Source organism: Mauremys reevesii, linkage group 2 (assembly GCF_016161935.1).
Source record: "Mauremys reevesii isolate NIE-2019 linkage group 2, ASM1616193v1, whole genome shotgun sequence".
In the NCBI taxonomy this organism is placed as follows: domain Eukaryota; kingdom Metazoa; phylum Chordata; order Testudines; family Geoemydidae; genus Mauremys; species Mauremys reevesii.
Window position 1 is genome coordinate 124,742,775 of NC_052624.1, and position 13,467 is coordinate 124,756,241.

Sequence of the window (13,467 nt, forward strand, 5' to 3'; positions counted from 1 at the left end):
ACACAACCAAGGCCAACCAGTCTCTCCCCACTGCTCCCAAGAGTTCTAGGAGACACTACAGGAGTGGAACCAGACATATGTTCCTTTCATTGGTGTTTCAATCAAAAACACCAGAGAAGGAATGCAGTGTGATTTAGAAGCAAATCCTGGATTCATTAAACCACCTTCAACAAGTCTAAAGGTGGCAGTGCAGTTTGACTGATCAAGGTACTGTCTCCATACAGAAATCAGACTGGGGGCTGAATCACACTTTCCTCATTGGAATGGACTCATTGCAACAACAAACAATTGGGCCTGCTAGAAATCTTCCCTTTTTTATTTATTTTGTTTGTTTGTTGCAGAAAAAAATTGGAAAAATAGTAAAAAAACAAAACAAATCAGAACAAAAAAACCCTCTAAATGAAAAATAGTGTGACACTTGGTTGTCCACAAATACAGTTTTGTCAGTTTATGCCTTGTTTCTTGAAAGGGAGGATAGGTCTTGTTTTATTTTGTCTGTCTCTGTATCTGCCTACTATTATTCACACTTAGTATTTATTTGAGAAACAGGAAGAAAGTTAAGAAGCAGAATGGAATTTTTTTAACAATAATTTCTTTCTGTGAGCAGCATACCTTCTGATTCTGTCTACCCTGATATGATCAAAATGTCTAGGCTGGAAACAAGTTCCTACTACTAGTATATGACTCCGACAGTTCTTGTTTGTATATATGTAGTGTAGGTGTAGCTGTGTCAGTCCCAGGACATTAGAGAGATGAGGTAGATCTCATCCACCTTGTCTCTCTTACTTGTATAAAGTAGCATAATGGTTAGTTGCAGGCTCAGTGTTTCTAACAAATTTTGTTAAGTGGTTCTGTTGCATTGGAAGAACTCTGCTGGGGGATTGTGTTGATAAATTTATAGTCAGCTGCTTGACCATACTTTGGTTTGTTACTTTGTTATGAAATACACTCATGAGACCAAATATCGAATGTCACTCAGGTTTATTAATATGGTACAAGAAGAATGTTCTATATGATACCAGTTTCTGAAGAGCAGTACTATGCAGCAGGGCTGCCCGGGGCGGGGGGGGGGGGATTTTCCCCGGGCCCCACAGGGGCCCCCTTGAGAGTTTTTCGCGGCCCCTGGAGTGGGGTCCTTCACTTGCTCTGGGGGCCCCGGAAAACTCTCACGGGGCCCGGGCCCCTATAGCTTCTTCCGCTCCGGTCTTCAGCGGCAATTTGGCGGCAGGGAGTCCTGCTCCGGGACCTGCTGCTGAAGTGCCCCAAAAACCCACGGCGGGGGGTCCATCCGCCCCAGGACCTGCCGCTGAAGTGCCGGGTCTTCGGCGGCAAGACCCCAGGCCCCCTGAATCCTCTGGGCGGCCCTGCTATGCAGCAATGTTACATTCACCTTACGAAGAAGATGTGCTCCCCAAAGTTATGCCTCTAAAGCCATCCTTTTATGTTTACCAGGAAAAGGTACCATATACATCATCTGAAACTGGGTTTAATTAATCAGTTTTCTACCTTGTTGGTTTCTGGTATCATGGTGTATTCCCGTTATCTTTTATTTGAACCCAGACATTCCAGGTCAGGACGCACTCTTATCTTTGTTCTGAGCACATGCACTCCAGGTACTAAGGGACATGAAGGTTTGTGTGGGTAATGCCTCTCCTGTTGCTATGAAGAAATAATTATCTGTCCTGATTTTATTATCTACTCAAAGGAAGGCTTACTTCAGCTAATGCATAGTGTTATGGGATACTTAGCATAAGAGTACAGGATTATAACAAAGCCAGTTTGGGCTGTATAACTGCTATACTAAAATATATATAATATGTAAACTTAAATGTTTGGAATATATATTGTGGGTAGTAGTATCACCATAATATATATGTATATTAGCCAGTTTATATTAATCAACAAGTGGGTGTTTGGAGTGTAGCCATAGACCAGAGCTCCATCCCCAGCAACAGCTCTGTATTGACCCTGATGGCTGTGGAAAAAGAAGACATTCTCACTGGTTGAGAATCAGAAGATAAATTGCTCAGAGAAAGGAAGTCATGGTAAGATTTTTTTTTTCAAGTAAGATTTCATGAGACAGAGTAACAAATGCTTTCATAAAATCCAAATGTATAATGGAACTGCATTCCCTTCACCCACAAATTTAGTTTTAATTTAAAATAGGCAATTAAGTTAATCTCCCAATATAAAATCATTATAAACTCATATTTGTTATTGCTCTTGGTTCCATTATATACCTGTGCCAAGATTTTCAGAATGTGCAAAGCATTCATTAGTGCCCACTGAAATCAGTGAGAGCTACGTGATGCCTTAGGCTTTTGAAATTCAGGGCACTTTTTTAGGTGCTTAATTAGGCTCTTAAATCCATAATTTGAGGACCAGCATTTTTAAAAATTTTGGTCTTAGTGGTCTTGTTAATATTTATTCCATTATTTTACATCTGATAGGAGTTTGTTCTATGGTGTGCTTACTGCCAAGATCTTCCGCTTTTGGAAAATGGGTATTACATTTGCTTTTCTCCTTTCATTCTTCTCTCCCAGACAATGACTTTTTAAAAATAATATTTTAGTGGTATAGTAAATTTAGGAGCTAAGATACATATCCAAGTCAAATTATTTGTATATGTGTGTGTATTATATTATATTATTATATTTCCTTGCTTGTTTTTCCATAATTTCTTTGTTGAAGACAGATTTTAAAAGGAGTTCGGTATTTCAGCCACTAATATCCTCCTCCTACTCATTTATTAGTGGCATTTTTTTTTCTCTAGTACTTCTCTTCTCCTCCCCACAGTATATTTATGAAAGCCTTTGATTTTCCTCTTTGTCTCTCTGACTTGTATTAAAAGATTTTGTTTTTCACTGCCCTTATTTTTGTCTTCCACAATTAATTAATTCTGAATATTCTTGTTTGGTTGCATCTTCCCTCTATTATTTGCTGTTCAGTCAGTTTTCTTGCCCTCGGATCTCAGAGAAGATTTTCATGCAGACATATTGGCCAGTTCTTGTTTCTTGCATTCTTCTTTTTAGAGGAACCATAGTCTCTTGTGCCTGAGTTAAAATATAGTATCTGTTAGGATTCCCCAACCTCCTTCAATATGTGTGCTTCTGTCACCTTGTTAAAATAATCCTTTTTAATGGGCAAGACCCTTTAAGTGTCTTTTGAACCTTTAAAGGAGTGTGTGTATGGGTAAGTGGCAGGTGTTAAATGAATTAGAATGCATAGCATCAATATAATGTGGATGAGGTTAGGAAAGGACGAGAAATCCTTGTGGTTGTATTTGATTTTGTTGTTGTTGTATTGTGATAGACTGAACTGTCACATGGGTGGGGAAAAACCCTGAAACAAGCATCTGCAGATGGTGAGCTACCCCCAAAATTAGAACTAGAGTGTGGTACAACTGGCTCTTATCAACCATCACTCGGGGGCTTCTGGAAGTGAGAGGGGCCTATATAAATCAGACCCATCTCATTCCAAGGGGTACGGGCAGGAAGAGGAGAGGCATGATGGAGTTCACTGAAGGAGTGTAAAGTGGAAACAGCTCTAGAGAGGGGAGTTTTAAAGAAAGCACCAGACCAGTGTCTGAGAAGAAGGGACACCTTGGAAAAGAAGGTACTGAATTTGGGAGAGTTTGGGTACAGGCTGGAGCCTACTTTCCAATAAAAACTTTGAACATACTCACAGAGCATGGAAAACTTATGGGGAAATGGGAATAAAAGTAAATGGGTATAGATGGTGCTAAAATAAATACTAATGTACCCCTTTTTAAGAACTGCTACATTGTCTGACTTCCTCCCTCCATCCCTCCCCCATTTTTGTGGTGTTTAGGTGATCCTGGCCTGCTCAAGCAATATCCTGGTGACATGCACTTAGAACTGGTTGGGAAATTCCTTTGGCATGGTTTCAGAAAACCAAAATGTCTCTAATTTTCAATAAAAACAACAACAAAAAACTTGATAAAAAGGAATTTCTTTCCAAAAAGTTTTTTTTTAATTAGGCCTATGTACAACAAGAATATCTTTTTGATTCTTCCCCAAAAATTGAAGAGTACAATAGTGTGAACATTTTTTTTAAACAAATAGGTTTGGTTGGAGGAGAGGAGTTGTTTTGCTTTTAATTGATATATATTTTTTAAAATAGTTCTATTGTGATTTTTAAAAAATACAAGAAAAGTTACAAAATATTATTTGTTTTACCATATGAGAAACAGTACAATAAAACCTACACAAACTTGATGGCACATTAGCAATTGAGGAAGATGGCACTTTGGAATTTGGGGCTAATAACCATGCAAGGTGGATGCTGGTGCCTGGGCAGAAACCAACCCAATAGAACAGCTTGCTGGATCATGATATGAGTAATAAAGCCAAACAATACCTAAACTTGTTCTTTGTTGGGGGCTGAATTACCATTGCTGTGCAGGAAGCAAAATGTTCATTTTCAAGAAGCCACATTTTTTGCGTAATTATCTGAATGCAGTATGTGCCTCTTTAGCTAATGAAATTAAATATATTTAAAGACAACTACAGATATTCTTAAAAATTAAATGATTTTTGAAACCTCCTTTCCTCTTTGCATTCCCCTGCCGTGACTAGTCATACCCACTACCTTGTTGTAAATTTTTCCTGTTTTCCTACCTGCTGCCCCATTTTGGGCATAGAATATCAGGGTTGGAAGGACCTCAGGAGGTCATCTAGTCCAACCCCCTGCTCAAAGCAGGACCAATCCCCAATTATTTATTTTGCTCCAGGTCCCAAAATGACCCCCTCAAAGATTGAACTCACAGTCCTGGGTTTAGCAGGCCAATGCTCAAACCACTGAGCTATCCCTCTTACCTCATTCTCACAACCTGTTTGGGGGGATTCTCTCCTCTCCTCTCTTTTTTATCCTTCCCCAATCCTTCCTTTGGAGGATTCCTCCATGTCTCTTGTCATAGGTCTCACCCCCACTTGGAGCTGTTGGGTTCCAATGTGGGGACCTGCCTTAGTTTCCCTCTAAACTAAAATCCTAGTTTAGATCTACTACGCTGCCACCAGTCAGATTTAAGTGTCTGACACACTGCCTGTTCCCCCAACTTTCCCTGGGGAACACAGATTCAAACCCCTTGAATCTCACCAGAGAGAGAGAAACAGCCAGTTCCCCTCCCCCCCTCCCTCTCTCCAGCCTGCTCTGGAGAGATTACCCTGAGTCAAATCCTTGACTCAACACAAAGAGGGACTCACCTCCCCCTCCCCTTCCCTTGAATCTCCACAAGAGAAGGAATTAACCAAGTCCTTAATAGAAAAGAATTTATTAAAGAATAAAAAGAAAGTAACTTGTCTCTGTAATCCAAGATAGAACAATACAGGGTCTAAATTTATCAATCTCTGGAGAGAATTCTCCCCTCCCCCTTTCTTTCTCAGTGAAAACAAAGTAACAGCAAACAGGAATAAGGAAATTCCTTTAGCAAACACACAATTGCAAATATAGAAAGCAACTCAAAAGACTAATCCGCCTTTCTAATTAATACTCACTATTAAATAGTAGAAACTACTCCAGGAGAACTTGGAGACATGACTGACCTCTCTTAGATCCAAAGAGAGCTCTAACAAAGAACACAGACAAAGGCTTCCCTCCACAGAGACTTGAAATTATCTCATCTCTGATTGGTCCTCTGGTCAGGTCATCATCAGGTACTGCATGTTAACCCTTTACAGGTAAAAGAGACCTTAACCCTTAACTATCTGTTTATGACATCTCTCTTCTCCTTTTTCCACCATCTTCTTCCTTTAGTTCCTGTTCCCTGGAGTGGTAAAGGTAGGGGTCAAAGTGACAGCAGATGGAACTGGGAAAGGGGAGAGGAAAAGAGATGAACCTTGTTGCATTGGGCTTAGCAGTGGTGGCAGGGCCTAGCGAAGGCAAGAAAGGAGGCTCTTCTGAGCCCTGGGCCATGGAACATTGTGGTGCTGTTGGGCAGTACCCTCTCCATAAGCATTTCAAAGATGGCCAGGGCATTATACAAACCTAAAGATATATCTTTAAATTGCCACATCCCTTTTCCTGCAGTCTTCCCCCTTTCTTTTGGATCCACTTCTACCTGCCAATACCCACTTTTAGGATCCAGTATGGAAAAACAGACTGATACGCTACAGCAGCCAGGACATCATCTATTGTGATAACTGATAAGAATTCTTAAAAGTAATTTCATTTCATTTTCTAAAGTCCATACAAAATCTAGTGCAACCATCTTTATTCTTAATGATAACTATATATATGAAGTCCAAGGATTTATTGAAAGCACAGTTCTGCCTGCCTGATAGATTTCTCCAGTGGGCCTGCAAAGCTTCTTATTCTTTTGAAATTGGTGTCTGTAAAGTACCTCTTTGATTGACCAGCTTCCCCCAGTGTTACATTTGTATTTTTCTAGAGCAGTTTTATGGCTATGCTGTTGTGCCAGAGTAGTTAAGATTGCATTTCGTTTCCCATGTTGTGTTCTCAGTGGTAGAAGATGACAGAACAAGGAGTAATGGTCTCAAGTTGCAGAGGGGGAGTTTAGGTTGGACATTAGGAAAAACTTTTTCACTAGTAGGGTGGTGAAGAACTGGAATGGGTTACCTAGGGAGGTAGTGGAATCTCCTTCCTTAGAGGTTTTTAAGGTCAGGCTTGACAAAGCCCTGGCTGGGATGATTTAGTTGGGTTTGGTCCTGCTTTGAGCAGGGGGTTGGACTAGATGACCTCCTGAGGTCCCTTCCAACCCTGAGATTCTATGATTCTATGATTCTAATTCAAGTTTTATATGCAAAACACAGCCTCAAATTTTAAGCATGTGGTCTGAGTCAGGTTTGAATTTTCTGAGGCCTTACAAGGTTAATTAGTTTAAGTTCTAATAAATTAAAAAATGCTGCACCAAAAAGTTCACATTCTAAGTTTAATGATTTTTTGGGCTTCTCTAACTTGGAAATTGCAAATGTAGAGACTCAAAAATGTGACTGCATAGTGAGTTTAGTGGGTTCTCTGATGGTATGTAAATAATTAACAAACCTTATCCTGGCAGTATGGCCTGTCTTCTAGCCCCTACCCCATAAATGGGCACTACCTGTAGTAGATGGCCTACTTTGCAAATTGCAAAGGGCCAGTGAAAACAGAGACAGACTTTAGAATATTTTGACCAGGTCCCTGCAACTTCATTACACCTGTAGCTTTAAGTGGGATAACTTTACAAGCAAACCATCCTCACAGCTCTGTAAAGGGAATAAGAACAACCATCGTTTAAGTGTTGCTGACCTTCCTTTTTTCAGTACTCAACTCCACAGAATCCTACCTATCCAAGGTTTAACTGATACACTTTGACCTTAGAAGGCTTTCATTATTTCGAGGCCTAACCAAGATACAGAACTTAGCCAAGATCCACAACCACATGCAGGCAACCACTGAGCCTTGAATGAATGCCCAGGCTTTCTTATGAACCCAACCCCTTTCTGTGCTGCAAAGGAGACCATTGTACATGAATAATCACTTGTGTGTGAAAAGTTATAAAACAAATAAAGGTCTGAGTAAGAATTTGGAAGGAATGGGTGGGAGAGAAAATTGGTCGGTCATTATGGTAGAGAGGTGAGGTCACGAGTGTCTACTGATTCCCAGGTCCCAAGTGGTTGATAAGCTCTTTGTGTTTTAAGTTGATATCACAAAGTCAGGTGTTCATATACTGAACATGCCTTGGCAAAACCTACATTCAGACTGAACATATATCAATAGTTGTTCAGTAATCTTATTACGAGTGTTTGAGTTTGGCTGTTCAATACATGTTTTGTATGTGTGTGTGTTCTTTCTAAAATTATTTTTGGGTTTGTATAAAAATTCTTGTCTGTTACCAAGAAAACAAACTTATTAACTTACTATGGAGCTAGGTTTTTACATGTGTAATTTTCTATTGAAGTAAATAACTTTTTCCTTTTGTGTACAGTCTGCATGTTTGAGTACAAAATAACTCTTTGATCTCTGTTTCTTTTAAATTAAAAGTAGTGCTTCACATCAAATTTTAGAAATACATCACTATGCTGATTTGTGCAAATGAGCACCATGTTTGGGAAAGGCAAGCACAATTACATAGTGGCATCTGTATCTGTTTTCAGAATACTTCCACTTTCAGCTGTTTAAATAAAGACAAATTGTTATTTGAGTAGCATAATTAATTATATCCTTTTTTTTGTATGCTGGTTGTACTTGGTGACCTTCGTGTCCCAGATTCAGAGCATCACTGATGAGTCTCGAGGCTCAGTCAGAAGAAAAAGCTACTCTAGTCCACAGTCCATTGGTCAAGATATACAGGCTCTGCTGCCTAATGACAATCCAGAAGAAGAGGTAGTCTGAAGTAGTACTGATTAGATAGTCCATTCTCGTTAGAACACTTACAGTACCACTTTAGAAAATGTAGTACTAAGGATTGGAAATGAAATTGCAGATTTTTTTTCTCTAAAGCTTTCAAACATTTTACAAAATGTTTGCCCATTTTCCTCCTATAAATAAATAATCGTGGTTAAACAAAATTGATGCTAGCAGTGATGCGATAGAAAACAGTCTTCTCATCTTCTCCTCTCTCTTGTCTGGATACAATCCTCAAGCAATTTAGATTTTAGTATTACCTACTATGATTTATTTTTATGATCACAGCACTATCTTTTGTGTATATACCTGGTATTACAAACTTTCACTATATTACATCTTCTCTCATTTCTAGAATTTCCTGAGAAGTAATGTCTGGAATTTCTAAAAGTCTCAAGAAAATTAGCAAAGATATCTTCAACTACTCCCTTCTCCTCATTTAAGTAATTTCTAGAATTTGAGGAGTTCAATTGAGAAGCATATTTTACTCCTTCAAAATATTTAAAATAAAGATTGCATTTAGAAGTCTATCATGTATCAAACAGCATATAGCCAGTGCTGAAGCATCTCTAAGTCCATTTAGTCAGAAACCTACCATGAAATTCTGGCCCCATTGAAGTCAATTTTACTGTTGGAGTGCAAAAAAACCCCTAAAGATATACTTTATCTTCTCAAAAATAGAGAGCAACAGTATTTTTATACTTCTGGTGAAACATCTGAATCTTTACACTATAAGTGTCACTCGTCAATTTCTTTATTAGTTCGATTATGAGGAAAATATGGCACTTTAAATGTTTATGTCCAAAGATGGGTATCCTAGTTTGTGGCATTACATTGGTGTTTCATTATATTCCACATACTTTAGATACTGTGGGCATATTTGTGTTAATTTCCATTTAAGCAATTAAATAAAATCTCTAACACAAAATTTTCCCTCCCTTTGCATTTTTAATACAATCGATTGTTAATGTCTTCTGTTCCATAACAATGAAAGACAGTTAGACATTATTTCTGTCCTAAACAGTGATATTGATTTTTTTAAATTTCAGATACCAATTCAGTGTTAATTGTTTCTGATATCTCTGCTAGTGCTGCTTAGTGCAAAGTATTTGCAGATATATTTTTGGTCTGTTTTTCACTCTTAATGGGTCACAGCTTGGAAAAACATCTTTTTAAACATAAGGAAATTCCCAGGAAAATCTTCAAATAGGAATTAAAGTTGCACAGTAATTTGGACTCAAATTTTCATTAAAGCAAATTGTCTTTAGTTTTAATTATAAAAATAAGCCTCTCAATTAGACCCCAGTAAAAACAAATGAGTAACTTCATGCATCTGAGTAGTTCTGTTGGCTTCAATGTTAAAGTTAAGCATGTGCTTGCAGCATAAGGTATCATAGTTTGTAAACCTCTTGGGGCTGATCCTGAGCCAATTAAAGTCTATCAATTCCCATTGATTTAGGTGATGCAGGATCAGTGATTTAAATTTCCTTGTATCTCTAAAACTACTATATTTTCACCTGTTCTCTTTATTTTTTTTCAGGCTCAGTTAATCCATGATAGAAACACTGCATCCCATTCAGCAGCTGTTGTTAAGTGTGATGCTGCTGCTGCTACACCTGAAAAAGTGCAAATGACCTGGACTAAAGAAAAGTTTATAGCTGAAAAGCACAAAAATAGAGAAACAAATATAACAGGTTTTAAAGATATCTTCAACATGAAGCCGTAAGTACAAATGTGATTTTAATAAGTTTCTGGTTTTATCCTTTTTCTGGTATTATTTGAGGCCTCATCTTGTAAAAACATATGCATGTAATTTTATACACAGGAGTAGTGCCACTGAAGTTAATGGCAGAATTTACATGCATAAGTGTTTACAATATCAGGCCCTAAGTGAAGCGTAGAGGAGGCTAATGTTTGAGGCAATAAGTGCTAATTTGGGTGACTGATAAATTTGCATTACTTGTAACAGTGCTTTAGAGGAAGCTTTTTCACATTTTACATTTGTCATATTACATGTATAATGTTCTTATTGAAAATAACTGTGAAGAAGATGCTAAATATTGCCCTAAGAAATTCATTCAGCCATCTACTCTAATTAAACAGGCTTAGGTTTATTGTAACTTAGGTGAGTTACAATAGGTTGGTGGACCCCTGTGCCCTCAGAAGTCAATGAGATTCTACCCAGGTACTGGGGTTTTCCCCACATGTATAAGCTGCAAGACAGGAGCTTAAGGATATGTCCACACTGCAGAAAACTCCTGCAGCAGGGAGTATCAGAGCCCAGCTCATCTGACTCGGGCATGCACTACAGGGTTAAAAATAGCAGTATAAACATTCTTGCTCGGCTCTGAGACCCTCTTCCAGCCCAGGTTTCAGAGCCCGGTCTCCCACTCAAGTAGGAAGATCTACACTGTTATTTTATTTTTAGCCCGATATTGCGAGCTCAAGTTAGTTGAACTGGGCTCTGAGACACGCTGCCACGGGGGAGGGAAGGTGGGTTGCTGTGTTGATGTACCCTAAGTGCAGAGGTGAAAGTAAGCCGGTGTGCCATACCGGGGCGGCCTGGCTTCCCCAGGCTGCAATTTAAAGGGCCTGGGAGCCCCAGCCCTTTAAATTGACACCAGAATCCTGCTGCTGGAGCCCTGGGGTAGTGGCAGCAGGGCTCCAGGGGTTATTTAAAGGGCCGGGGCTCCCGCTGCCTCTATGCCCTGGGCCCTTTAAATTGCCGCTGGAGCCCTGCCGCCACTACCCCAGGGCTCCGGGGGCTATTTAAAGGGCCCAGGGCGGTAGAGGCAGGGGAGCCCTGGGCTCTTTAAATAGCCCCCAGAGCCCTGGGGTAGCAGCAGCAGCCGGGGGCTCTGGCAGCAGTTTAAAGGGACTGGGGTGGTAGCAGCAGCCAAGCCCTGGGCCCTTTAAACTGGTGCCAGAGCCCCCGGCTGCCACTGCTACTGCAAATGAGTTAGATGCTCTTGAAAATGAAACTTCAGTCACTTCGGAGCCTGTTTTGTTTTTGTTTTTTTTAATTTTTACCTATTACAAATGCAGAATATCAGTTTGGTTATGATAGAGTTTTGCTTTAAAATACTATTCTGTTCAGAAGCTATACTAGAGACTAACATATTTTACTTAAAATAGTTGTTTTTTAAATTCTTTTCTGGTAGCAGACCTTTTGAATCATGAAAAAACATAGATTGACATTTTTTATTTAGATATTAGAACTCTAAAATTATACTACTTGTCAGTAAAGGAAAGGTTAATTCAAACCACTAAAGTTGTACAGTTTTTATCAGCTGAAGTTGCTATATTTAAAAATGTACCAAATAGCATAAAGCAATGTATTTATACATGTTTGTTTCTCTTCCATGTAGAGAATGGGGAAATCTGTAAGTCAAATCTGTTTTAATTTAGGCTGTGTTCCCTGGTTCTTGTGTATTATTATTGCATGTTTCCTTTAAAGCAGTCACTTCCCATGATTTACAGTATGCATATTGTGCACATATTGTGATTTGGCATGTGAATATAATTAGCATAGCATTTCCTGACACCCTTTTCTGTTTTAGTTCCTAAACCTCATCAGTTTTTCATTTCAGAGTAATTCATAGTATACATGTAAGTTTTTAAAAAATGATACTCAATATAGTCAATTGCAAAATCTTTCATTAAATATCTGACAGCATTTGGTTGCAAAATAAGTGACCTTCATTTTTTCTAATTATCTTCTTAAAACATTGAATGTATGTATTAAAAATGTTAATTGTGATTATGGTACTGTATGGCACTGTGGGCTGAAAAAAATGAGACTGAGACTTAAAAATTGTATTATTCAAAAAGCCTCCATTTCCCAGTTGGTAAACTGTAGATTTCCTCCTGCAATGTAACACCTCTTCCCACCCCACCCACACCCTTCATTTGGGCTATAGGGAGCAAATAAATTTACCAATGGATTCATAAAAACAGATCATGTAGCTATCCAGAAGGAGTTTATTCACCCTGATGGAGCCACTAGAAGCCACTACTTTTCCTCCTCTCTCCGTTCTTGGGTTTTCTCTGTTTTGACAGAAGAGCTAAAAGACATCTTCCACCCTACACAGAATTCTGTGTTTTGTTGCTGACTCTTTAGCTCCATCTCTATGATCTTTGATTTTTCTCTTTGTCATCTTCTAGCTACCATAATTACTTCCACAGAATTGTAAACAATGAAGTAAATCCTTCAGGTTAAAAAAAATCTGTATCCAAATTAATCTTGTTATTATTAGTTTGATAGCACCCAAAAATGTGTTAGGCTCTTCATAGAAAAAGTAATTTTTGCCCCCAAGATCCTGCAATCTAAATTTAAACATTATACAATCAATGAGCATGGCAAACAGGTAGGGAAGGAATAGGGTAAATAGTTAATAGATATTTCTGCCCGCTTCTTGGTAAATAAGCGGGCATTATCTCCCATAAATGTAAACAAACTTGTTTGTCTTAGCGATTGGCTGAACTACAAGTAGGAATGAGTGGACTTGTAGGCTCTAAATTTTCACACTGTTTTTCTTTTGAGTGAATTTATGTAAAATAAATTCTACATTTGTAAATTGTGCTTTCATGACAAGGAGATTGCACTGTAGTGATTGGATGAGGTGAACTGAAAAATACTATTAATTTTCTTTTTTACAGTGCAAACATTTGTAATAAAAATAATAATATAAAGTGAGCACTGTACACAGTATTCTTATTGTAATTGAAATCAATAGATTTGAAAATGTAGAAAAACATTCACAATATTTATAATTAATTTAAATTGGTATTCTATTGTTTAACTGTGAGATTAAAATTGCGATTAATTGCGACTATTTTTTAATGTAGTTAATTTGTTTTGCATTAATCGCTTGAGTTAACTGCAATTAATTGACAGCCCTCGTAAATATGGCTGATGGTTACTGACATAAAATCGTGGTTTATTTGGATTTTAACTTTGTTTCCAAAGCCACAAGCCTTGGAATTATACATCTCCCTTTTTTATTAATCTGCCTATCACCACTGGTGATATATTGCCATAATTTATCCTTACTTTGAGACTGTTTCTGTTCTAATCCTCATTCATGCCTTAATCCATTCCTA

The 13,467-nt window shown here is 38.3% G+C and overlaps 1 protein-coding gene across 4 annotated transcripts in view; it reads left to right on the forward strand.

Annotated features, from left to right (window-relative positions):
• The window catches only part of SLC12A7 (solute carrier family 12 member 7), a 327,938-nt gene that overhangs the window by 308,245 nt on the left and 6,226 nt on the right, over positions 1–13,467 (forward strand). The window contains exons 22-24 of one of the 4 annotated variants that reach the window (XM_039524891.1): positions 8,227–8,343; positions 9,905–10,086; positions 11,733–11,747. In XM_039524891.1, the coding sequence (XP_039380825.1) occupies positions 8,227–8,343; positions 9,905–10,086; positions 11,733–11,747 (314 nt within the window). The remainder of the gene's footprint in view (positions 1–8,226; positions 8,344–9,904; positions 10,087–11,732; positions 11,748–13,467) is intronic. The other 3 variants (XM_039524892.1, XM_039524894.1, XM_039524895.1) reach the window with 3 other exon arrangements.